Consider the following 27,860-nt stretch of genomic DNA (forward strand, 5'->3'; position numbering starts at 1 on the left):
ATGGCTTCTTTGGCTACTTCCAGCATGATCATGCTGGTTGACAGGCATGTTTACATTTGTATAAGAGGTGGGCCTTTAAAATGTAGTAGTCCTTGTTCCAAAGAGGAATATACTGCAGAGATTGAAAAGACAGAAAATTCAGCAGCAGCAAAGTAATTGCTGGGTCACTTGTTGATTAACAGCCGTATTGATGCACTCTTCACAGACACTCTATGGTTATTTTTTGTGCAATTACCCACCAAACATCCTGTCTGCTGTGTTTTGGTGCATGTATGTACCTGTGCATTATGGTGGATCTGAAGAAGCAGTGGGGAAGTAATAGTCCCTGTAACTTGCCATAGATTCAATCAATGAGAACCTCACTGTATATGTCCCCGTAGGGGGACCAATTTCATCAGGTGCCTACCTCGTAGAGGTCTAGCATCTGGTTCCCTCCGATGCCCCTAGTGGTCTTAACATTTTCCATGGCCAAGGTGAAGTAGATCCCTCTGGTGTCAGACAGGTAGAGGTTATAGGTGTCGTTCTGGTTCCACTCCTGCACTGCTGCAAATACCTGCTTCTCATCAGTGCTGACAATGTGTAAATCCTATCAGAGAGCAGGGAGAGATTAAGAGGAGTTATGACTGGAGGTGGAGAGGTGACGGATTAGAACATGCTGACCCTGTGGGACTGGTCATGAGATCAATGCTGTAGTGTGAATATAAATGGTTGATGAAATATGGTAAGGGATAGCTCACTCAGGGACTCACTTTGAATGTGGTGCTACTACTAAAAATACGACTTTAGTTAACCAGCTTTTAAGGAAAGACAAACTGAAAAATGTATATGCATATTTTCAACCATATATCTACGTATATTTTTCCACTGTGACAGCATCAAATTCAAGTCTCTGTCATCCAGCAATTAAGAACATATCATTGAGTCTTATATGGTAAAATACTGAGTAATAAGAAACTAGATACTTACCTTAGGCAGGGAATATTTGGGCAGTTTGATTTGTATAAATGAGTCTCTCTTGTAGGACACATAATAGGTGGCTCGTCCTAATGTAGGAACCTACACACATTAAACATGAAGTACAGTTAATTGCATATATTGAATACTGCATACAGCATTTCTCACCCTCTGGTATCTGGAGCTTTGGTTTAATTTTAGCTTTGTTTTGGCAGCATTTGATTTCCACAATGTCTCTTGGTACTGCTATGATGGAGCAAATATAGAGGACACCTTGTAGTGAGACCTCATGTTTAACCTCATCACTGACACCATATCGTATCTTATCCAATCGATTAAGGTGGTGGGTGTAGGCACATACATCAATCTCTTGCTCTCTTCGTCCTGCTCTGCTTTTCAAGGCGCTGCTGGATACATGGGGGATTTCTTTTTTGGACTTGGCCATTTATAGCGATCTCCTGGCTTGCATTCAAAGGATGCTGCCCTCCCCAGGTGTCAATGCACTTGGTGGTTTCAAAGTGGACTTTGGTAAATATCTCGTAGAACAATCAATAGTCTCATTATTCTTTGTCAAGAGAAATCTTTAAGTTGCCTACCCGAGCCTCATCTGCTGTCTAGGAAAAAAAAAGTCATCCTTAATGATCTAGACCCCTTGCAAACACTCCAAGCTGTTAGTTGTTAGCTTATGCAGCAAGAAAACACAGGGATGGTGGGTGTTTGAGAGATGTCATTAGCCTCGAGGCAATGGAAACCAAGCACTTTATACACACACACACAACACACACACACACACACACACACACGCACACACACGCACACACATAGAGACACACAGAGCAAAGTGAGACTGCAGCATCATAACCCACTTTTCCCTTCTATCAATAACAAAATGAAATTCATTTGAGGAAAACCTTCAAATCAAACTTGTGGCTCTCCGCTGAAGAGAAGCGATATCAGTATTAATGTTGTATGACAGGGCCGATTCTTTTACTGATCTTGTAAGTGCTCTGAATGGCTCAGAAGAGAGAAAACAAGCTCTGAGAGGAAATATAGCGGCCTAGCAGTGAGCACTGCAGAACAGTCCCACATGCAATCGAGTAAAGGAGCAGGAGATCGATGGCGGGGTAACCAGAGGCGGTTTGAACTTTAAGAGGAATTGGTATGATTGATTTTCTTTTTCCCATCCCTTTCAGGATCCTTCGTCTGTGACGCGTACGTGTTAAAATGTGGAGGTCCTCGAATTGAAGGGGAGGTTTAGGTTGAGTGCTTGTGAGTTTACTTGAAAGACTTCAGAGAGGTCAAACAGGATTGAAGGATCTTTGGAGAACAACTCTATTTCTTTGTCTAATGTGCTGCCAAGGGCGGTAAGGGTTCCAGAGGAAGCACTTGCCTGTAGGTGGCTCAGGTAAGTAGGTTTTTCTGAAAAATCCGTTCTCTGCTGAACAACTGGAAGAGCACCATTACAACAACTACTACAACAGAAAATAATAGTAAAAGGCAGAATTTTGTAATTACTATTAGTATAATGTCCTCAATATATTCTTAATGTAGGAACCTACACACATTAAACATGAAGTACAGTTAATTGCATATATTGAATACTGCATACAGCATTTCTCACCCTCTGGTATCTGGAGCTTTGGTTTAATTTTAGCTTTGTTTTGGCAGCATTTGATTTCCACAATGTCTCTTGGTACTGCTATGATGGAGCAAATATAGAGGACACCTTGTAGTGAGACCTCATGTTTAACCTCATCACTGACACCATATCGTATCTTATCCAATCGATTAAGGTGGTGGGTGTAGGCACATACATCAATCTCTTGCTCTCTTCGTCCTGCTCTGCTTTTCAAGGCGCTGCTGGATACATGGGGGATTTCTTTTTTGGACTTGGCCATTTATAGCGATCTCCTGGCTTGCATTCAAAGGATGCTGCCCTCCCCAGGTGTCAATGCACTTGGTGGTTTCAAAGTGGACTTTGGTAAATATCTCGTAGAACAATCAATAGTCTCATTATTCTTTGTCAAGAGAAATCTTTAAGTTGCCTACCCGAGCCTCATCTGCTGTCTAGGAAAAAAAAAGTCATCCTTAATGATCTAGACCCCTTGCAAACACTCCAAGCTGTTAGTTGTTAGCTTATGCAGCAAGAAAACACAGGGATGGTGGGTGTTTGAGAGATGTCATTAGCCTCGAGGCAATGGAAACCAAGCACTTTATACACACACACACACACACACACACACACACACACACGCACACACACGCACACACATAGAGACACACAGAGCAAAGTGAGACTGCAGCATCATAACCCACTTTTCCCTTCTATCAATAACAAAATGAAATTCATTTGAGGAAAACCTTCAAATCAAACTTGTGGCTCTCCGCTGAAGAGAAGCGATATCAGTATTAATGTTGTATGACAGGGCCGATTCTTTTACTGATCTTGTAAGTGCTCTGAATGGCTCAGAAGAGAGAAAACAAGCTCTGAGAGGAAATATAGCGGCCTAGCAGTGAGCACTGCAGAACAGTCCCACATGCAATCGAGTAAAGGAGCAGGAGATCGATGGCGGGGTAACCAGAGGCGGTTTGAACTTTAAGAGGAATTGGTATGATTGATTTTCTTTTTCCCATCCCTTTCAGGATCCTTCGTCTGTGACGCGTACGTGTTAAAATGTGGAGGTCCTCGAATTGAAGGGGAGGTTTAGGTTGAGTGCTTGTGAGTTTACTTGAAAGACTTCAGAGAGGTCAAACAGGATTGAAGGATCTTTGGAGAACAACTCTATTTCTTTGTCTAATGTGCTGCCAAGGGCGGTAAGGGTTCCAGAGGAAGCACTTGCCTGTAGGTGGCTCAGGTAAGTAGGTTTTTCTGAAAAATCCGTTCTCTGCTGAACAACTGGAAGAGCACCATTACAACAACTACTACAACAGAAAATAATAGTAAAAGGCAGAATTTTGTAATTACTATTAGTATAATGTCCTCAATATATTCTTAAAATAGAAATTTGATGGCACACAGGTACAGTCATGACCACAGCAGAGTAATTCAGGTACGCAATATTAGCACAGGCTGATGTTAGACTGTGAAGCTTGGTGTACTGTGGAGAGGTGAGAGGTTCGGGGTGTGGAGGATTTTATAAATGATGGTTACTAGTTTGTTGTAATAGTGTCAGGCAAGGATTTCGTAAGACATACAGTAGGTCATCTACTCTCATCATCTACTCTCTGGAGGAAGATATTTTTTCAGACTTTCTCAGAGCCAGCTGTTCCTAGTCTGGCCTTAAAGCCACTTTTACAAGAAGATAGAAATAATGACGAGATAAACACAAAACAAAGCCAGATACTTTTCCCACGTAAACACTGGTGCTGAAAACATCAATTTGGAGGTAAATTTGAATAAAATTGGTGTTGTTGTGGATGAGCTGTGTAATTATTCTGACTTTTCCCATTGACCTTCCAATGCAACAAACCTAATTAGCACAATGTCAAAGTAAATAATATTCATGCTGTAGATGAAATTAAAATACAACCCTAAATTAAATCTGTGTTACTTGGAATTCAGGACATTACCATGTCAGACTTTTTTCTGTCACAGAAATCATGATTAATATGACAGACCAAGCAGTGGCTAGGATGAATATTAAAACTAACCGATTTTTACGTATTTTCTTTTTGCCGAGCAAAATCATTTGCATCAGAAATACTTTGCATGAGACCTACGTAGAAAACATCCCTGTGATTTTGTGGCAGTAGAGGTGAAACATTTTATTACCTGTTTTATCATTCATTCATTTATTTATTTTTGTATGAATGATCAATGAAATATCTGTGTGTGATTTAAAACGTCTCCTGCAGAACAAAACCTTTGACAAATGTATGCCCAACTCTCAGCTCTGACCAGCTTCATCTTCATGTCATGTTGCTCTGTGTCCTTTATATCTAAGTATAAATGTGTTTGCTAACACGTTAGCTAAAACTACGTAAAGCTGATCACTGTTGAAGCTTGTGTTCCTGTTTGTCATTCTGCCCCTTAGTGTTAAAAATTAGCTAAAATAGCTTAGCTTAAATCAAGGCCAAACATAATAAGTCATGAGAACTAACATAATACTAATAAAATCCACACACATTTCATACAAGATAGCTAAGCTAGCTATAGCAGCTCCCCAATAAGTAAGCTGCATTTTACTCAGGGTTGCTAATGTCTACATAGCATATTCCATCATGTACCATGTAGTAAGTGGGGCTGAGTGTTCAGAGCCCTACCTGTATGAATATGTAGTCGTCTTGAACCACCAAAGAGCTGATGTCTACGTATCCCGGGAATGGGTAGTTCCTGTTAGCTTCTGTGCACATCTGAGCTTTGCACGTGACATACTGCACATCTGTCAAATAGAAAGACATACAGGATGCATGAGAAGTTTATGACTAGTAATATTATTTTGCTCCTTGTAGTGCATCTTCATATATGAGGCCGTATTAAAACCTTACCTGTAACGTGATAAACTGAGAGCATCTTTATGTAGTAACTGTTTTTCTCTGAATTACATCTAATGATGTTTAAGTGTCTTACTTGAGTAAGTATTCTTTTTGCACACTGTATTGTGTTGTAGGCCTATACAGAAGAAGATTAGGGTCACATGTGAATATCTTTTTTAGATTCAGACTTTAATTTTGGAATTATAACTTTAAAGTCAGAATTCTGAAAACAATTCTCATGTGGCCCTAATGTGAAAGAAATATATATCTTTTTAGAAAGTCGGATGATAAAATAGTCAGAATTCTGACTTTAAAGCCAGAACTGTAGATTGTATTTATCTATTTTTTTTCACATGTGGCCCTAATCCTCTTCCTTACTTGTAGATTTAATTTTCCCTGCACAAAATTGCCATCTGTGCCCATCAATCTTGGTAGGCCAAGCTTTGCCTGGCATCCTCAGGTCTCTCCACAGATGTACTTTGAGGTTTAAGGCTGGGCTTTGGCTGGGTCACTCTGGGACAGAGACTCCCAAAGCCACTCCAGCACTGTCTTGGCTGTATGGTCAGGGTCTTTGTTGTGCTGAAAGGTGAACCATAGTCCCAGTCTCAGGTTGTGTGCACTCTGGAACAAGCTTTCCTCAAGGACTCTCTGGATTTGGCTGCATTTCCTTTCCTCAGTTCTGACCAGTCTCCATGTCTATGCTGATGAGAAGCATCCCCATAGCATGATGCCGACAGGTGATGAGCACTGCCTGGTGTTTGCCAGGCATAGTGCTTGGAGTTCTTCCCAAAGAGTTAAATTTTTGTCTCATCAGACCAAATACTCTTTTTCCTCATACACCCAGAATCCTTTAAATGCCATTTGGCAAACACTTAGCAGGGTGTCATGAGCCTTTTTCTCAAACTGGCTTTCATCTAACCACTCTACCATGAAGGCCTGATTGATGGAGTGGTGCTGAGGTGGTTGTCCTTCTGGCAGATTCTCCCATCTCTGCAGACGACTTCTGTTACTCTGACTATTGGGATCTTGGTCAAGACCGGTCTTGCCTAGTTACTCAGTTTGGCCAGACAGCCAAGTACGGGGAAAGTCCTGGTGGTTCCAAACTGTGGTGCCTTTTCACAATATTATTATTCTTGGACTACATGGCTTGGTTTTTGTAATGCAGTGTGAAAACTGGGCTCTTGTATACACAGGTGTGAGCCTTTCTAAACTACGTCCAATCAATTCAATTTGTCACAGATGGACCCCAATCAAGTTTTAGACACATCTCAAGGATAATTAAAGCAAAGAGGATGCACCTGACCACAATTTGGAGCCACAGTGAAGGGTCTGAATACTTGGATAAATGAGAGACTCAGGTTATGAGTTTAATAATGTTTTGTCATTATGGATAATTGACTGTAGATTGAGGCCAGACATCGCAATTCTATCCATTTAAAATTAAATCTACAACATTATAGAGTGTGCAGAAAGTGAACGGGCTTGAATACTTTGTGAAGCCACTGTATGTAGGGTTGTTTTCCATCTATTTGGACTAATTTTCCTCTATGCAGCACCACACAAAAGCTCCCTCTCTCTCTGTCTCTGCGGTTATATGAGAAAAAAGCAATGCTCATACCTCAATGACACTACTCTAACATCGCAGGCTGGCATAAACAGTTTCACCTATGTCACCTTGTTGGCACTGCCTTTCAGAGTTATGGAGCTGACATTCAGCGAAGTGAAAAGGAAGAGAAGAAAGGCCGTATTAATCAAGACTCATCCACTAGGTTTATTGGTGGGGCAAGCCAGTACCATTTCCCCAGGGATGCCTTCTGTACTCCGGGAGGAATTCATTCCTATAGAGACCTGTTCATTACTTCTCTATCAGGTGTGTGTGTGTGTGTGTGTGTGTGTGTGTGTGTGTGTGTGTGTGTGTGTAAGAGACACTCACTTCCATCTGGTGTGTGAGCCTCCATGTGTACCAGATCCGGCTCCTTGTCTAGGCCCGAGACAGACCTTGGAGAGAATGACAAACCATGGAGGAATACGTAAACATAATGACAATGAATAGAAAGGGGTGTAAAGGATGAAAAAAAGACAAAAGAGTTGTCAGTGCAAAGAGAGAGTGGAGGAGGGAACAGAAGAAAAGGGAGAAAGATCTAGCAGAGGCATTCTGCTAGAGTTACTGATGATATCTTTAACTTAATAAGGAGAATACAGGAAGGTTTCCTTCATATTCCAAATGCCATATTATACCAAGCACATCCACTGCAAATCAAGGCTAGATCCCTTCAGGCAAAATGTAACAATACAAGTAGACTCCTCATCCTCATTACTGAGTGGGTGGTGCAGGGTCACCAGTATACAAGCATGAGTATGTCTCAGTAAAATCTTGCTTTCTTGCTCATTTCACTGCTTATGGATTATACTGGATAGATGCAGCTTTTCCATTGTGGGGATATTTCATATCCCTTGGAGGCTGATGAAACCATTGTCTAAATGCAGCCAACTGGAGGTCTGCCTAGCCATTGCTAGAAAACCCATCCGGTGTTTAGATGCCCTTGAATGGACTTTGGCGGTGAAGGGCAGAGCCGGCGATGGATTGTGCACATTATTTAGGATTATACCACAATGGCACGGAAGCAGCACCAGATTTATGCAAGCTATGGTGGATATAGCCGACGGCAATCCCAGGCACACCCCAGTCGACTCACAGAGGAGGAGAGGAGCGATGAGCTGGAATAGATCCGGGCCTAAGTTTGTGATGAGTGTGCACTTTCAGATTGTGGGTACACTGCAGGGGAGGGTGAGCAGCAGACGTGACTGGATAAGAAGCGACAGGGACGTCCTGGATCCATTATTAGTCATAGTTCCTCATACTGTATGTACACTTTTGTATCTGCATGTGTGCAGCTTTTCGAAAACCACCTCCCTGTCCTTCTCCTGCTGATGTAAAAATAATAATCTAGTATTTCTGTGCAATGTGACTGATAGGAGCAGGACGTGTGTGAGAAATGAAGAGGAATGCAACGTGCCCTCGGACGCTGAATGCTAAGTGCGTTCTGAAGGAGGAAATTAATCTCTGCCTGATTGTATCAAGGAGTAGAAAATGTGCAGAATTTTAGCAGCATCACCAGTCAGTCACACACCTTGTTCTAAGCCATCAATATCACTTGCTCAGTTGTGCAGAACATGAGCAACAGTTTCTGCATTTCTGAGTAAACAAACTTTGGAGAAGAGGGATGGAGCCGACACGTGAAAAAGACTGACTCACCAGTAGAATCTGTTCGGCGTGACATGTTCATGGATGAGCTGCCATTTTCTTCCAAAGTCCACCGAGCTGTATAACTGCAGAGATATCAGAGAAAAAGGAAAGAAAAAGTCTTATTAGAAAGACGAATGCATGTTTCTACACTGGTCCAGATTCTAATTAGACTGGCTGATTTAAAAGTTTGAACAATGACGAGTGAGCTTGGGGCACGGATGGATAATTCAAGGGTGGAGCTTAGTCAGGGGCTAGAAAGAATTATCAGGAGATAGGCTGGCCATCACCAACTGGCCATTTAAGATAACATATTGTCACAAATACAGGCACCTCTACTCCCCCCACCTGTTACCAATGGCAGCTATTGGTTTAGAGGAAGCACTTGAGAGAACAATACATAAAAACTGAAATAGGTATAATATCAATGTGGCCACTTTTAGCTTCATGAGCAAATCATTTGGTTTTATCCATGGGGACAGGTCTGCATATGGACAGTAGGGATATGTCCCCACCAATATTTTGGGAGGAACTAATTGTCCCTACCAATATTTGAGTGAGTTTGTTCACTTTGTCTCCAAGCCGATTGATTTAGGCATGCTAGCCTTTGATTGGCTGATAGGCCGGGGACTATCTGGAGGTCATAGAAGTCATGATAAATAACTACTCCTTTACCACAGTCAAGGGCAGTTCAGCTCTAACTGGAAGAGTTTATCAACTACAAGGGGGTTAAAATGAGGTTACATGAGAGCACACATATGATGGTATCAATTTTTCCCATTACAATACACAGGTTACAAAAACCATCACACTAAAAGAGATCAAACCTACGCCCTTGCTTTTATCCAGGTTTTAGAATGTTGTATTAAAAACAACTGTTGGATGCAATAGCACCCAATCAAAACCAAGACCCTGCAGAATGAGTATCCATGGATGCAAGGAATGATATATGGTTCAGCTGACGTGTAGGTGTACAATATGGAACCGGTGGCCTAATTTCAATGTACTAATTACATTTTCTGGTGCTAAGGCAAACAATTAATAACCCAGGTGCATTTCCCAGCACTGTATTGATTGATGCTGTGGAAGCAGCACCCTTATATCTTGCTGTGTCTGTGCATTGTTATTTCCTCGCGGTGCGGTGGCCCCAGTTGAGCTCTATGCTAATGTTCCTACTTGTTGCCTTTTATCACAGCAAATCTGACACTTACTCTGATAAAAGGATACACATTTGTCACTTGCTGCAAATTTATTTGTCAGCTCCGCAAGGGAAAATCTATCTATGCCAGCAGGTGTGTTTTCTATTTAAAAATGACATCAGCAGTGTTCTCTAAATATGTACAGCAATGTAGCAATGATCTGCTTTTAATCTGAAGCTGGTGTGATTCCTTGGATTTCGCATATGGATGTCAAACACTATCTCGTGGTTTTTCCATCATATGATCAGCACTTGAAGGCCATGTGTCTGTTTGGAGCGCTTGACAATAATAAACAATGGCAGGAGACCAAAGCATTCGTCATAGTGTGCACTGTGTGGTTAAGGAATGGAAGAAGTATAAGCTGGGAGCAAACATTTGTCTAAACCTTTATAAAGTGGAACAGAGTCCAATATACAGCACCCATAGGCATAAAATCTCAGATTCTTCTAAGCTCAGTAAAGAAAGGTTCCCCACTGGAGCCTTTGCGTTGGTGTAACAGGGTGGCAGTCAGGGTCCCTCATCACATCGGACAGTGACATATGACGCCAGCGGGCAGGCTCAGCCTCTCCTCTCCCCATTCATCAGTTCAATGACATCTTAAATTTTAAAGCTTCTGAGCTGTCACAAAGTAAGCTTCATAGTTTCCCACTCACTTTGATAAATCAAAAGCGCGGCCAGCCGGCTGCACCGCCACCAATGGAGCCAATGACAGCCGGGGGGGAAGCCGACAAAGGATGAGAGGCTAAATGATGACTGAGGAATTGCAGAGAGCATGATTGTTAAACTCATCTATTCATGCTGATGACAGGTTTAGAAAAACATTTTAGGTTGTTCTGACTCGTGCAGCGATTCGCAGGTAATGCTGGTCGTTCGGATGATGTGATATGCACATGTAGCCTTCGCAGAAGATCAGAAACTCACAGCCAGATTTGTTTGAGGAAACGATGACAATTATGATTCGATGAAAATATTTGACAACATTTTTTCCATTGTGAAATACACAGGAACTAAATGAAAAGTAACCTTTTAAAATGTAAAGTATGACTACATGTAACAATGATATGAAACACAAATGATCTAATTACTGTTTTATTGGTTTTATTCAGAGATCTGTGACCTCTGCATATGCTACACGCACACACACAAATATATATACATATATAAAGATATAAGTTTATAACATATATTAGATATCCATTGTAAAAATGTGTTTATGTGCATATATTAAAAATATGTATGATAAATTTTTGTATGGTATATATCGTCAAGGTATATATATATATATATTTAATTTATATATGTAACTTTATTAATACAACATACTTATAAAAATTCTATGTTTATACAGTTTTTCTTATAAATTTGTCTAAAAAATAACGTCTAAATTCCCATTCTGAGAAAGTGGTCTCAGACTTTTGGACCATACTGTATGTAATATCAACATATAGTAACTGGCTTTTTGATGGATATATATATATATTTATGTAACATATGTCTACAATATAAGCATGCATGCAATAACATACGTATTTGTATGGGATAGACATATTTGTCGATGTATGAAATTTTTATAATTTGTAATGTTTTTATTTTGTATGTACATATAGGACGCAGTGGGTAAGTGAAGGCAGACAGGGACCGCGGGGACAGAGTGGGGGAATGAGCCGCAAAAGTCTGACCTGCCGGGAATCGAACCAGTGACTCGACTATGCTTGCTTTATGATTACCTCAATTATATAAAAACGTCTCGCTGATCATTTTCAACAAAAAATAGTAAAACAAAATGTAAACTGGCGAAGCTACGTGAGTAGACACTCGCAAAACGTCCCTTACAGTGACGTCCAACTACAGCGGCAAACAGCTGGCTCATATCGGCCTCATTGTTTGAATTGGAATTGACATATGAGTCGATTTAATATTGAAAACAACACATATACAATAGTCTAGTAGGCTATGTGGTCACTCACAGACAGTTTGAGAAACACTAAATTTAAAACACTAATTTACTCGCAGGCCACTATGGGTCGCTTGCGGACCACTGGTAGTAATGGGATATTATCAAACAGTAAACTGTAGCGGATTGTCTCAAGCTAACACCAAATATTAAATAGTATTTCACTGATCAAAGGCAAAGAGTGAATGGAGCTTATGAATATTGTGAACTCAGGTAGGTAATTCTACGTGATCAAGAATAAGACAGTAAGTCACCACAAACAGTGTCTTTCTCCACGAAGCTTACAGTAGTGGATATGGAAAAACTTCAAAATTCAAATTGAATACACTAAACACAGAATTTCACTGACAAATACTGGACATAAATGTGACTAATATACACTTTTTTAAGAATAAAACTAAATCAAAACCAAGTGCCAAAATGACAAAAAAATGTTGTAGTTTATATTACACACTATATGTGAATAATATTTCATAAACAGTTGGCAGAATAACCAAATGATAGATGCAGAATATGTGTATGAAAACAAAAAATAAAACATCCACGGGTCGAAAAGGCCACCCCACGGTGTGAGTCAGCTTCCTTATCTAAGGAATAATTCATGTTACAATTCATACAGGGAAACACACTCAAACACTGTTTACACATACGGTCTGTGGTTTAGATCAGAGAGTGAAGGTCTGTGAGGGCCATGTCTCACAAGAAATTAATTCCAGGCAGTGCTGGTTTTATCACATTTAGAAATCAAACAATTTCAATTATGCTGCAGGCGTACAGGAATAATAAGCAGGTTTTGTTTCACTATACTCTTAGCTTGGTTGTTATGCAGGGATATTGGATTTCAGTTTATATGTATCAGGAATAAATCTTAAGGTATTGGTCTACATTTGTTTTTCTTCTTGTAGCCTTAACTTAAGCTTTACAGAAAACAAACCAACATGGAGAAGAAAGGTAAATGAAACACAGATGGAACCCAAATGAGAAATGAATTGATTAAAACTCCGCTCTCTCACAGGCAAGTTCACACATCAGCCATTCAGAGATGAATTTCATGAAGCATTTTCATGACTGTTTTTTTTTTTTTTTTCTTTTCTTTTCTTTTTTTCTTCTGGTGTGAGGGAAATGCTTGTGGGAAATGTACATTATTGCTTTTGCTGTTGCTATCCAGCTATTTAAAGCCTGGTATAAGTGCACTTTTGTTCAAGATGAAATATGAATCGGAATAAAAGATAAATGACTGCTCTTCAGTGGCTGCCTACCCATGAAATCAGTTAGAAAAAAATAGTGTTAGTGGTGGTGGTGGTGGTGGTGCAGACATCTCCCCTGTGGCCAGAATGACATGGGTTTTCTATGTTCAAGGAAAGCCCATGCTGCTCCCACACATAACAGGACAGCTGACCCTGCTGCTAGTTTTCTGCTGCAAACTAGCACAAGCTATTTGTTAGCCGTGAGCATGCTACCAAATCCACTGACTGTCACAGGCAGGAACCGGCTAAAATGGCTTTCCTTAAATCTCACTCTGAGCTGTAAGAGAAGCCTGCCGTGAAAAAAAGATGGGAAAAGAGACACAGGGACAAACCATTATTCTCACAGCAGATGATAAAATGTGTTGGACCAGTGTGACTAATTAGTGACAGGAGTCCTGCGCGGGACTGTCTTTTTGAATCCGCGTCAGCCTGTTTCTGCAGGATTTCCAACCATTACCAGATGCGACATGTTGCCCCCACCCGCTCTGCCCCTGCCTGACGGCCTGATCACTACTGCCCACAACAGTGCTCTCTATAATGAAGTACCATTCTGCAATGAAAATAAGACATTATGGATTTTGCTTGAGGTACTGGATAAAAACTTTAGGGAACTTGCCCCTTCTTCTCAGATTCCACAATCCAAGTTGTTCTTTTCTAACAGATACAACCAGATGCTGAAATGTGGCACTTCAGACTGGCAGTGATAATGCTATTGTTTAAGGATTGAAGGTTTTTATAATAGAGATTATCATTTTGTTAAGTTGTATGACAGGGAATGTTCACTGAAATTATGAAATAGGCATATATCCTAACTGGCATCTAGCGGTTTCAGAAAATGGGTTTGATGGGTTTGAGTCTCTGAGATTGCTGCCTTTACCCCAGGACAATGGAGATGAGCTGAATTTAATTAATGTTGTGTCCAGCATTGAAAAATGTCACTTTAAAAAATTCAAGAGCAACATACCTTTTACTTTAGATCAGTGGTTACCACCCTGTGCGCCAGGCGTGCAAGGCATTGCAAGTGGACGATAAATATATATATACATACACACACACATATACATACATATATTTAAAATGTTTTTTTTTGACCTATCACTTCGATAAGCCAATGAAAGGAATTTTTATGTTGTTGCTGACCAAACCACTTTGGCCTACTTGTTTCTCTCAGTCTGATTGAGCGCTAAAAGATGACATCCATGGAAAAAACTGGAGAATTAAAATGGAGAGCTGGTTAGCAACAGGAAGAATTAAAAGGGAATAGTCAGGAGACAGATGGTGAATTGACAAGTGATCTCTCCCCCGCCAAACAAAAAAGAAAAATTGAGCTTCCTCTGCTTTCAGTTCAATCCTTGTTACCATTAAAACAAAAATTTCTCCGTGAACGTATTATTTAGCCCCTGTATTGTTACGGGGGCAGATGTAGGCCTCTGACATTTTTGAGATTTTCAAGTGGGCCATGAGCTGGAAAAGGTAACCTCTCAATCAGCAGTTTTCACAGAGATTATTCCTTGTGTTTTTTTTCTTTGTTTTGTTTTTTGGGTAATTTGGGTGAACCATAGTCTGATTCCAGTCTTCTGAGTCACTGTCTCTTTTGCTCACGGATGGTAATTTCCACATCTGTAAAACAACTAAGCCAAACACAGACTGTAGGTGGAATGAAGAATGGCAATGTCACAGTCTGAAAAATAGTGAAAGAAAAATAGCAACAAGCTTTGACAAGACTGATGAATAGCAAATTCTAAAATTAGTTACAATAATCTGAAAAGCGAAGTTAATCTTTCTTAGCAACCACTAACTCAGCTTCTGTGCTGACTGAAAACGATGCATACATGACTCACTGCTGATTGCTTAGGGCAAAACGGTAGAAAATACCCCTGTCCCCCAACAAAAAATTGGCTACCACCAACATGATGTCCAACGGAGTAACAAAACCAAATTAAATAACAATTCAGTCTGATTATCGTGCATAGTAAATTCATGTTTAAAAGAAATGTACATACAGGAGAGACAAAGGAGGGGAATAAATTTGACGTCAATGTATAATGTGGAGGTGTGCAGTATGCTTGAAGACAATGTGGCTGTTAGGCCCAAAAATAATATTCCATTTCATGCTCATCCTGCTATCATATTGCTGAATGTCTGCTCCTGCCAGCTTTACGCTCATGAACCCTCAACATTTTAGTTGTCTCCCAGGATCCCAATCATGTTGCAGACTTCTGGCCTCATTCACAGTTTGCAAAGTGATTCAACAGGACATCCAAGGCAAGAAAAAAGAAGGTAAACACACTCAAAAGAACTTCCTCTGAGTGAAAGACATTTCCTGCAATCTCTCTTTGCTTCAAATTTGTTCCAATTTCGTCGTGGCTTTTGCCCTGATGTTGGGATAATGTGTGTAAACCTGAATAACATATTTGCTATGACACACTGCAGCAGCAGAAAGCAAAGCATAGGTTTTCTGCCTTTTTTCATTTGTACAGTTCCTTCTGCAGCATCGCAAGTGCAACATTCTGCCACCCAGAAAAGCTTTGTGCATTAACATCAAAGCGCAAACAGTTCCACCAACACATAAAAGTACTGAGAAAAGAATCAAGACTCGGAAGTTATGGAAATGATAACTGCCGCATTATAGGCCCCTGTGTCCCACCCAATTACTATAAGTCACTTTTATAACTCCTAATTAAGTCTCCCATAAATTCTTGATGCATCTATGTACAGTGCTCTAAATCAAACAGCTTCTGTTGGCATCGCCTTGGCGTATCCCATATGCAAGGGAAAAGGAGGACTGGTTTTATACCCCACAATTTATGGAGCCTGCAAAATACACAGCAGTAGGATCCCATGGAGGGAAGTATAGAAAAGGGCTATGCAAATGAACAGTCTGGATTGCTCTGAGTGAGGGGCCATAAAGAGTACAGAGTACAACATTCTCATTGCTTGCCACTGTATCTGTACAGAAAAAAAACAACTGGTCCCTCACCAAAGGAGAACATGCCATTCCCACTTATTCACCACAGAGCAACATGTGGGCATGAGAAATAGAGCTGAAACAATTAGTCCATTAATTGATTAGCTGATGGTTACCAACTGATTAGCTTGTTTAATAATCAACTTCAATCTTTTAGTCATTTTTCAATCAAAGAGCCCATTAATCGTCCAGCTCCTTGTGAGGACTTCATACCTGTGTAAGGTTGGACAGAACATTTGATGTCACCACCTTGGATAGAAAATTGGAGGAGACATTTTCTTTTATATTTTCTCACATTTCATAAACAAAATGATCACTCACTTACTAAGAAAAAATAATCAGCAGATAATTAAAATAATTGAGTTAGTCGAAGCCTTAAATCAGAAGCCATATTCAATTAATCAGAAAGTGTTGAGGCAAAAGTTCTAGGTTTTCCAGGAGCTTTACATCTGCGTTCCACCCAAAGTTATAAAGTTGTTTGATGATTGGTGGGAGGGCAATGACAGATAAGGTGAGTTCAGACATCAAGTTCCTGAAGGTGTCGTATCCATTGAAAGCCAGTTTATTTTGTGACAAAATAATCTTAAATCAAAGTGAACTTAATAGCTTTTTCCGGTGCTTTCAACTGTATCTTGTGGTCTTTATCAGCCATATATGTGGAGGAAATTGTAAACCTAAACAAGTCATGACTGAAGATGCAGATTAAATCACTGGAAGACGCCAAGAACACTAATTTCAATAAATAGCTTCATTTCAATACTTTTCCAGAGTCATTAATGAACTTTCAGGAGCTGTTTACATCTGGGCTTGAATCTTTTTCATTATGACAGACGTTATGTATCCTACATGAGTAGTGACAGTCATTTACTCTGATCATTCACGTTCAAGACGTTTTGAAAGATGAAAGCTTTGATATGAAATGACAGCACACCAGTGGGATTATGTTTATAACACTTTGCCTCATAGTGTCATGCTATTAAACTGACACTGTACATTGATGTAATATAGGCAATCAAGGTGAATAATGCATTATTATTTCTCCAGCTAACCACAAATGGTCCATATGTGATCATGACCTTTCATCATATGATCAATACAGGAATGTTTCATATTTTTCATTTCAGGCAAATTGTGTATGCAGTTCTTAATATCACACACTTCAAGAGCAAAACTCTAAATGGATTTACTTTAGCCTGAAAAATATTTCATGAAGTGAAAAGCTCATTGCAGCATGAACTGGGGCTTGAATTAAATGTTTTCAATCAGTTGTTGTGAGTATACACCCAACAAATTAAAATATTATCCTGTATGATTATCAGTGTCAAACACTAATGTGTGCCTTGTCAAGTCTAACAAATGGATCCCCTCCAGCTCTCTGTGTACTTTCACACTGCGACACCTCCTCTGGCTTCCCCCAGTAATTCCTTGTTATGCTATCTTGTTGCCTTATAGCTTCATAACAAATGATAGCAGGCAGCGCACCTGCTTGACGGTCACACAGGTACTGTGTGTGCTCTCAGATGACAGTGAGACGTGTACTTCAGTTCCTTATTCTGTTCAGCTGACCAAGCACTGTAACAGCATGTGCTTGGAAAAACCAGCCACCTACAGTGTAGCTATCACACTGGTTGTTGAAAGTTCAAAAATTCTCACAATGCTTGTAATTTCCACCTGCTGTGCACCGTATAGCTTGACATGTGCATAAATCAGCACCTCACAATCTGTATATTACACAGAGTAGCTCTCTTCAACATGGGCCTTCAGGCAATCATTTCTCTGCCACTTAGCAATAATTATGCTGTAAATTGCTAAGCCCATATGCATGAAAAGGAGCCCTATTATCTCCATTGTGCTAGCAAGTGAACTGTCTGTATTGTCCTGATCATGTGTTTCAAATTAAAGACCATTAAAAGTACCCTGGGAGGGCGGGCCGGCTGCAGCCTGATGGAGCGCAGCAGAGCTGCCGCAGCTCAGGACAAGGGAGCTGAGCACTAAAGATACCTGCCATCTGGAGAGTCATTGAGTTGAGAAATGCACTGCAGCAGCTGAGCAGCCTTTTTGGCTCAAGCTCAACGCCACCTTTCAGGCAGACACACTGATAGATTTGTAGGAAGTGGTTTGGTTTGTCAAAGGAATTAGAGACTGTCATGTTAAGTCTGTGGTTATTACCACAATTTTTTTGTGACAAGTTTTTATTTATTTATTAGCTTCCATGTTTTTGTTCTGTTAAGGCGTACAGATGTGCTCTGTAAGTCGGTTCCTAGCATATGGCTAGGCCATGTCATAGGCCTATGTATTCTGCCTAGTGTCAGCAGGTTTCAGCCCTTCATCTGTTTTCTTCACTCTCTGTACTCACATATACATTATTTTAATACAGTTGATTTCACAATAAAGCTGTTCTCATTTACAGGTTTTTCTGTTTCTGTTGACAGACAACGGATCAAATATGAAACAGTGCCTGAAACGTGGCTCATTAAGACTGTTGTCCACCAATTACTTCCAAGCTATGCTCTGCTGCTGCTAAAATCCTGATTTTATAACCATGACATTGTCCGACAAAATTCCAAACACATAAGTTAATGTCAACAGCTGTACTGTGATTTCAGCTGTATTTTCTTGTAAAATGATTTAAAAAAAAAAAAAAAGGCAGGAAGATCAATGACTCCAACACTGAACCAGCCGACCAGTGATCTAACTTCATCACTCAGTCACATGGCATTTGGCTGACCAATGGTGTAACTTGATCACCTCGTCAGTCAGTCAGCAACATTCACATTTGGCCTCAGCTAAAGATCACAACCGAAATGGGAAAAAAAAAAATCATACTGCATATTTAACAGCTAGGCAAAAGCTACAAAAAAAGTATTTGATCTACAGCCCACATTAGCTTTCTAGCTAAGCTACCAAACAAACATCCATAAGAGGAAAAGAGCATTACTGATGTCACTCTGCAGGCCAGCTAGCTATTTATCTTGTAGCTTGTAGCTGTAGCTCATGGAACAGCTTTAAAACTTAGCAGATAATGTCAGCTTCAGTTGGTTTAAATGCTAGCTGGAGAAACAAAAGACTGTCTTTTCTTAGCTCATAAGATACAGTTTCTGGTGAAGTGTATTTCCACCATCCACACAGAGTTTCTTTGTTTCTTTATTGTGTAACATCATAATAATTTTGTGATTTCATTCGGACAATAAGTAAAACGGAAATGAGCCAATGTTATAGATGGTATTTTTGTTGAGCGGTGCCATACATTAGACTGTAACAGAGTAATAGAGGTCTACAGTTTAAGTATACTGTAAGTTCAATCAGACGAAAGTGGCCCTGCTTGAAATCGCTCTTGACTATAATCACACTGTGACAAAGATAGCTTCATCACCAGCAAACTAATTTACAGTATATGACGTTATAACATCAATTTAGAGTCTATATGTAATATATCAAAGGTTTAAATGAATCATATTTAGCCGACAAAAAGGTGTCAGCTGAAGATTACAATGACAGAGAATGATCCTGAAAGCAGAGCACTCAGGGACGTAAACTCACTGCTTCCTATTAAATAAGGTTTGAATTAAAAGAGCTTATAAAAAGAGGACCCTTCTATACCAGAATCTATAGCCACAGACAACGATATCACCCATATTAGGAATGTTACAAAATGGAAAATGCTAATTCTTTTTTATGGAGCTAATGCAAAAGAAAAAGAATGAAAGAAATAAGAAAAAAGTAATCCTGAATAATGTATTCTCCTTCCTTCCCTGAATACTTTATTGAGTCTGATGTCCCCATTGCATTTCTGAAAACGTTTAGCCAGGATACGATTCAGCTAGAAATAATTAACAGCATAAATTTGCATTATTAGGGTGGATTAAGTCAAACAATGTTTGCATATTGAAGGACTGAAGGGACTGTGCAGCTCTATCAGAGAGGCAGTTATGCCAGTTCCTTTCTCATTTTAGGTGGGCTATTGCCTTCCCTTGGGAACACACAGTGGAGAATATTCCTACTTTGTCTGGGAAACAACTATGCAGGCACCTTATTTTAGTTTTTGTTTCAGTCTTCTAGAAAAAAGCGCTTGAGCATGGATGTTGGTGTATGCTCGCGTGTATGTGTCAGAGAACAGTGCTGGAAAAGAATGGCCGTAACATGCAGCAGCAACATAGTGTGTTTTAGTCGTCCCCTGAGCTTCTGCAGTCACAACCTTAGCAGCTAAAGTAGCGTTTCCCGTTTCCCAAGCTCACTCTGCTGACTACTCACACCCGCCTCAAGATCCTGACAGACTCGGACAGGTTATCCAGATTTGCCAGAACCTGTCTCTGAATATTCCTGCAAAAAAAAAAAATAAATAAATAAAAAATCCAGAGAAAAAAAGTAAAAAAAAAAAAAGAAAAAGTTTTGTTGGCCCTGAAAAATTTGGCCTGTTTTCTGTCCAATTTTGAATGGTAGACCTATTTAATTCAGACAGCTCAGAATAGCTATGTGGTTGTGTCTATTCACAGACATGAACAGATGTAATCTTGAACCCTAATCCTGCCAAGGTGATAGCTGTCCAACAAAAACCTCCTGGAAGACTCCGTAAATTCTTGAGGGAGCAAGTGGCAGCAACAACATTACCTCAACTGAAAATGACTCTGTCAACTTAACTCAGTCATCACCATTAGTCAAGTGGAAGAGTAATTCAGCTCATCCCCATTACACATAAGACAACAATATGGCACAGGGACGTCATTAGGTGCAGGAGGGGGAAAAAGTGATGAAGAGCTTACTGAAATGAGATTGGATTTAAACAAGTGCTGCCACTGTCCTGGGGGCCTTACATGGATGCTCTTTGAGCAGATAGGTGGAGGCTGCATAATGATGAGACACTTAGTTTCCCTACTGTTAAGATTTATGGGCTCCAAGGTCTGTTACGATCATTAGAGGGATTGTGGAAGGGAAAGGGAAATGGGGTTGAGACTATATGGGCTTGGGAGGAGGTGGAAATTGCATAGAGGTTTTTTTCTGGTAACACAGCACTTTTGAACCATAAATCTTTGATCCTTTCCTCCCTATTTGTGCAATGGCATTTTATAATGGAAGACTCCCTATAATTTCACACTCCAATTAGTAAATTACTAATGTTGTCCTAAAATGCAAGTCTCGGGGTGGTAATAAAAGAAACAGGTCACACCCTGGGTGAACCTGGTTAACTAAAGAAAAAATATACTACACAAGGTTAATAAAAATGAGTGCCTTTTGTTTGATTGTGTTCATGGTTTGTCAAACACCCCCAAATGAACTATAGCAGCACTGAAAAAAGAAAGCATAAAAGGAAAATTACCCCTTGAAACAACAAGCTAACAATTGTTTTTTTTTTTAGTTTTTATTTCTGCATAATGCCTGCAAGTAGACCAGAAGAAACTTGAGTCAACGAGTTGGTTCTCTGGCACGGGCTGTACAAACATCAGCACAATTTTACCACCACTAAAACTGAATGAACGGGACTCATTAGGTGTTTGGAACATGCTGAATAATTCATTCACATAATCAACTTAAGTCAACAGAAACATTTGCTTTTATGTTACCTGGGGTGCAAAGAACTGATATCGTTGCCCTGAGAACTTGAGATTACCCTTGAGATAAGTTCAGTTTTTTTTTTGCTAATGTTTGTTGTAGTGGAAAACCAAACCATGGATTGAACATTGTGTTAACCATAGTCATGCTAAAGCACCGCAGGACAAACATATTCTAGCATGTATAACCTTAGGAGTACTGCTGCACATACGTAGGTATACAGCCGGTATCCACCTCTGGGCGTTTAATAGTCCGATCAGTGCGTATCTTGCAAAGCAATACTCCAGGCATGTAATGTGTTTATACACAGAGACTTTAGGGCAGTGCTTCCTCCCAGGCAAAATAAGTGCCTCCCTAAAAAACAGCATCAGACATGACGAGTGCTATTTGACGGACAAGCTCAGGGAACAGTACTCTCTCCACTTGCTGTTGGTCCATAATCCACATGCTACATAACTAATTAGGCACACGCAACTACAAGTTACTTTAGAAACTTTGACAACAAGAAATAACTGTCATCAATTACACCAGCCCTCCTACTGTGTTTGCGTGACCCTGTGTGTGTGTGTGTGTGTGTGTGTGTGTAATAAGTCATGTTATGTGATTGACCAAATTAATGTGTTGTCTTTGGAAATTAAATGGATTTTTCTCAATTTTTAATAGGGAAGTGTATTTTGAACAATAACACAACAGATGTAACAATAATTTCTCATTTTGACTTAAGAAAATACAAACAGGTTATTTTGGGAATAACTTTGTTTATCATCTCTCATGATATCTCATAATGTTTTGACTGTTCTCTTCATCATAAGCAACAAAACAAATAAACTGTCCCTACTTTAAACTAAAAACAATTCATACATTGTGGGTTAAATGTGGTCTAAAGTATATAAAATATAAAAGTAAGCACATATATATTATGGTTAGGGATGAATAATAAGTTACTGAGCAGATATATAATTTTACTGGATGATAGTTAGATGGATAGTGTTTTCTGGTTCTATTAGGAAGGTGTTTACAGCCTGCAGTGTTGCCAACTTAGCATATTGTTGCTAGATTTAGAGACTTTTTTCAAACAAGTCTAGGTATGTAACCGAGTACATGGTCGAGAGTGTATGGATGACAACCGTGGGCTTAGGGCTACACGTCTTATTACGGGCAGTCTACCAAGCCGCCCTGGTTTCCCGGCTGCTCAGGAACTGCAGGGAAGCGGAGGAGCACTTCCAATACACTGAGCCTCACCTCCATCACAGCAAATAAACTACTTTCATCACATGTATCATTATTATTAAAGGAAGCAGAGGAATAACTCGGATAAGACACCAAGCAGAGAGAGCAAGAGAGAGGGAGGGAGAGAGAGAGGTCATCACTAACTGCTAAGATAAAGACATTAGCAGATACGAATAACATGTAAATAACGGAGACATCAGTAACTGGAAAAAAGACAATATGTTACTGAAGCCCAGCAATAAAAACCCTGTTAAGAAATAAAGGGTTTTTTGTCCACTGAAACGCTAGAGGGCTTTAAATTTGAAAGGATTACAGGAAGTGTTGAGTTTGTATTAACACTTAATGCAGTAAGTTTAATATGACAAACGGGAGCGGCTGAAAACAAGCCTTTGTACTAAAATACCACTATGACCAACTCTACATAACAAACAGAGGGAGTTAGACTTTTATTACAGGCAGGTGTTTATTTCTGTTATGTTCTGGAGTTGAGATAAATAAAGACTAAACTGTGGATCCCAGACAGAAGCTTTGCTCGAGAGACAAAATAAGAAATATATTCTGTGTCTTCTAATCTTCTCTCTGAGTAAATATAGCTAAAATTTGTCAAATGACATTGTGGATATAAAATCAGGACTTGACCTTAGACGGTCCAGCCATATGCAAGGTTTTGACCTAGTTTTGTTGGTATGTTTTGTACATGTATCAGCTTAAATAACAAGCAGCAAACAAATAGCAAATTGCTTGCGTTTACTGTGTTCGTCAATCCCACATCCCAGCAACTCTCCTGGGCCGTGAATGTAAGTAAACCAACAATATCCTCCACAAGCTTCCAATGTTACTAAGATTGGATTCAAAGTATAGGCACTTATTTTTATAAATTCTCCCTGTCTTCTGTCATGCAGAGCGGGCTTACAAGAGTGACAAGAGCTTTCTAGTCTTGGTTTGGTAAATTATGTTTGGTGCCCCCTTGATGCCCTGGGTTTTTCGAACACTGACAGGTGCACTCGTGGGATGCCGCTGACTAAAATAAATGTCATAATTGCCTGTAGCCCAAAAACACACACCTTGACTCCTCGCAGTGAGTCAATAGCTCAGAGAAGAACTTGCATCCATCCTGCTGCCAGCCACCGCAGAGACAAGAGGAGTGAATGATATAAATTGTCACATCCCCCTCAAAAGAACAGAAATATGCAGACCATTAAACTGTTTTCCTTTACCTCTGCTGAGATGATAAAAGGGAATGGGTTTGATTCTAGGAAATGATTTTAACCTAGCGTGTCATATCAGGGCTTGGCTCGGCTGCAGGATCAGTGGGGCCAGCAATGAGGGAATACACTGCAGGCCTGTTTGAAAACTGATAAACAAGCCAACAAACAGATCAACTGATATCTATTCATCTGTTTCCGTGCCATCAGAGGATGTCAGCGAAGCCTTTATAACAGAGAGAAATGAGTTACTTAATAAGAATTCAAGCATGATCCATCAATCTTCATTTGCTCTCATTTATTGGTTCATTTCCTTCCCTCCGTTCCTAGGTCCCCACCTTCCTCTTTACCTCACACACACTCACCTACTAACAGCACCCATCACCTATAGCCTCTCTTCTCTGTCCCCAGCCCCTTGACAAATATGTTTCGCTTCCATGAAAAGCTAAAAAATGGCTCCCACAATGATCGGCTCCCACAGCTCAAATAGAGCAGTGGCCATGTAAGTGACATGTTAAGGTTACCATGTATGTTGAAATATCAAAGGCTCCTCCTTCAGCCCATCAATTCCACACAGCTTCAAAGGACACGGAGAGTTTACCAAGGGCAAAGAGACTAGCCTTTACCTCTAGACCTTCATCCCCCGAGAGGAGAGTACAACTCTAACCCGATCTTTGAATGCAATGACGAAATCCCACTGTCGAATACTAAAGAAACACCAGACCACCACTTTATGGTGAAAGTAAACCTTAGTAATTTTCCTGGTCTAAATCTACCAAGGCATGCATCTGTAAGGGGTTCCCAGGATAGGGTTAGACTTAAGTGAGTTTGGTGCAGGGTTAGAGTATATAATCAGCATGGGCAGGATTTATTTGTTAGGGAAGGGTTAACGGGGGGGGGGGGGGGGCTCTCCAAAGCCAACAATCTAAAATTTAAGCCCACTTCACATAGTGCTTAGTCAGATGTGTGGAGATGAGAAAGTAAGCAGTGTTGAAAATTCTCTCATAAGCTGTTTTTTTAATTCTTTATTCATTTTCTGTCACTTTCTCTATGTACCAAGGAGCAGGTTAGGTTTCAGTGGTTAGGGGACAGAGGTTGGAAACATAGCAGCCACTTGTTCCAGAACTTTCCACCATGGTCAAAGATAAATCTCAACCAGCATGGATGAGATGTCCTAAAGGTGCTCAAAATTATGTAAAGTTTAAATATCTGCTGTTCCATGACAACTGAGAAAACTGCCTGCTGAGACACTCAAAAGTTACATTAAATGAACCTTGAGCTGAGATTGTCCTGTCGATGGCTGTTTCCAAGGTCAAGGGCCAAAGTCAAGGTCAAGAAACTGTCACCGTTCCCCATACCATAACCCCAGGTCTTCCCTTACAGTTTTAAAACTAGATTTTGACATAGCGCCCCTAGAGAATACAGGGCCACAATATTGAGTGATAAAGCATAACCATCTTTAATTAATACTGGACAAGTAGTGGTAGAATTTCCATTACAAAATGGCAATTAATGATGAATGATCAATTGACATGCAATGAAATATGGCACTCTTTGGGCCACTGTGGAAGCAGGGCACACTTTACCTGCTTGGTAATCAAGCCTTGCATAGCAGCTAAAGGCAGACCTTACAAAAATCCATGTTTGATGTGCAGTTCTACAATAAAAGCATTTGGCAATAACACAAAAACAGAGCAGAACATAGCACTTTCCAATTGTGACTTTGTTCCCATGAAATCAATGAGTTATGTTTAAAGACTGAAATACAATATAAAAATGGGGGCAACTAAGTAACAGAAAAGTTTGTTCATCTCACTGCTGTTGATAGACTCCACCATCAGCTTGGCAGCACACCTCCATCTGCTGTTTTGACAACGGAGTGACAATACATATCTGCTATTCCATCAGAACGAGTTACTCCATCTGTTCTGTCTGCCTGTCCTTGCCATGTAGCCGTCACTGATTCACTGTATCCATAATTTCCCTTTGATATCAGAGTTCCTTTCACTGTTTCATCATGCCAGAGCAACAAAACCACAATCAAACATTTCCTGATGAATCAAGCCACACTTGACCTGGTGTCATATTGTGAAGTTTTCATGTGCGCCTACTCCTATGCACAGATGCACCTCCCACACAGCCGCTGCCTCTGCCTTTGGCTTATAATTATTATAATTACATTTTTTTATTTGGTTTTGTTCTGTTTCATAGTGAACATGATTTTTTCTCAAACTGATTATGACCTAGACTAATCTGCCAATACTTTTTATTTCTACTCAATATAAAACATACTTCCTCTACCATCTAGAATTAACCTGTCAAAGAGAGCTCCCTCTATGATCATTTTGTCATGATCTATTGTATTATTACTGCTCCTTGTGGAGTCGTCCATCACCTCACTAATGACATTAATACTTCTGTCTGCAATGGGCTACCAGCTCTGTGCCATGCAGAGCTTTGTTTGAGTCCCACATGTGTTCCTGTTCAGACACAGCAATATAGCTACTGTAGCTACTGAAACACCAGCTCCCCGTTACAGGATTCTCAGCCTTAATGGATTGCTGCTCCTCTAGTTGAAACACAAACACACAAATGAAATGTTTCCCCGGACCCAGGGTTTGTGGCGTGCCGTCTTAGTAATGTAATTGCAGTGCAGGACTACATTTCCATGTGGATGACTCTTTATGAGGTAAGAGCTGAGCCATGAAAGCCTCTGTCCTTGTAAAACTCAGCTCTGACGCTGTGACTATACACTGGTGCCTCTCATTGTTTCCGTAAAATGTACGTTTGGTTATTTGCTGCTTGGGGTTCAAAGTAAACACAAGGATGGGGAATTTCAATTTATAAACTAGTGTTTCTGCAGGCTGGTCAGACAGCGGCACACCAGCAGGTAATACCCTGTGAGTCTGAGTGCTCATGTGCGGCAGACCACTGCTCAGATGTTCTGGGAAGTCACGACAGGAACTCGACAGGCACATTTTTAGAACATGAGAACAAAACAATGTCAGTCACAGAGGTGCTCGTGGAGTAGCTGTCGCCAAATTATTAAAAATGTTATGAGTGAAATATCACAACCACTGAATGGATTCCTACAAAGGTTGGAAAAGCATTCATGGTCCCAGAAGATGAAATATGACTGATGATTGCCTGACTGTTGCCCTAGTGCCACTAAGAAGTTGCATTGTTGGTTTTTAGAGAAGTCTCAGAAACAATGGGATGTATTGCCATGAAATTCTGTACAGACATCAAGATATCCATAATCCCCAGAGGATGAAACCTAACGACTATGTAGATCCCATGACTTTTGATCTATTGCCATCAGCAGGTCAAAGTTTTCACTTTCCCAGTGAAATATCTCAACACCTACATCATAGATTACCAGACAGTTCATGGTTCCCGGATCATTAACTAATTAGAGTAGCCTAATTACTCTAATTACTACCCCTGTCACTTTGCTCTAGCACCACCGTGTGCTTGAAATGTGTGGTTTTAAATGAAATGTCTCAACAGCTTTTGGATGGATTGTCATAAAAACTGGTGCATTCTTTTTCTCCTCAGCTGTACTTTGCTTATTCAGAAATGCTAAACTAAGATTGTGACAATTGTAAACATTATACCTGCAAAACATCAGAATATTAGTATTGTTATTATTTAAGTACTGCCTCCGAAAAGTGCTAACATGTCTGTATACTCTTAGTCTCGGTAACACAATGGTTATGTTACAGTTGTGGTTGGCAGTTGCAGGTCTGACAAAGGACGCAATCAAATTGCATTATGGGAAGTGTAGGATTAAGTAATTTTGAAGCTTGACTCTTGCTAGGGACTAAAATTCAGCA

At 40.1% G+C, this 27,860-nt stretch overlaps 1 protein-coding gene across 2 annotated transcripts in view; it reads right to left on the reverse strand.

The window, feature by feature from the left end:
* sorcs3a (sortilin related VPS10 domain containing receptor 3a) overlaps window positions 1–27,860 on the reverse strand; it is a 233,433-nt gene that overhangs the window by 63,467 nt on the left and 142,106 nt on the right. For both annotated transcript variants that reach the window (XM_056371766.1, XM_056371767.1), the window contains 5 exons: window positions 8,687–8,760; window positions 7,364–7,428; window positions 5,218–5,336; window positions 967–1,056; window positions 407–586 (listed from right to left, as the gene is read on the reverse strand). In XM_056371766.1, the coding sequence (XP_056227741.1) occupies window positions 407–586; window positions 967–1,056; window positions 5,218–5,336; window positions 7,364–7,428; window positions 8,687–8,760 (528 nt within the window). The remainder of the gene's footprint in view (window positions 1–406; window positions 587–966; window positions 1,057–5,217; window positions 5,337–7,363; window positions 7,429–8,686; window positions 8,761–27,860) is intronic.

The sequence above is a fragment of the Seriola aureovittata genome, chromosome 3 (assembly GCF_021018895.1).
Source record: "Seriola aureovittata isolate HTS-2021-v1 ecotype China chromosome 3, ASM2101889v1, whole genome shotgun sequence".
NCBI classification, from domain to species: Eukaryota; Metazoa; Chordata; class Actinopteri; order Carangiformes; family Carangidae; genus Seriola; species Seriola aureovittata.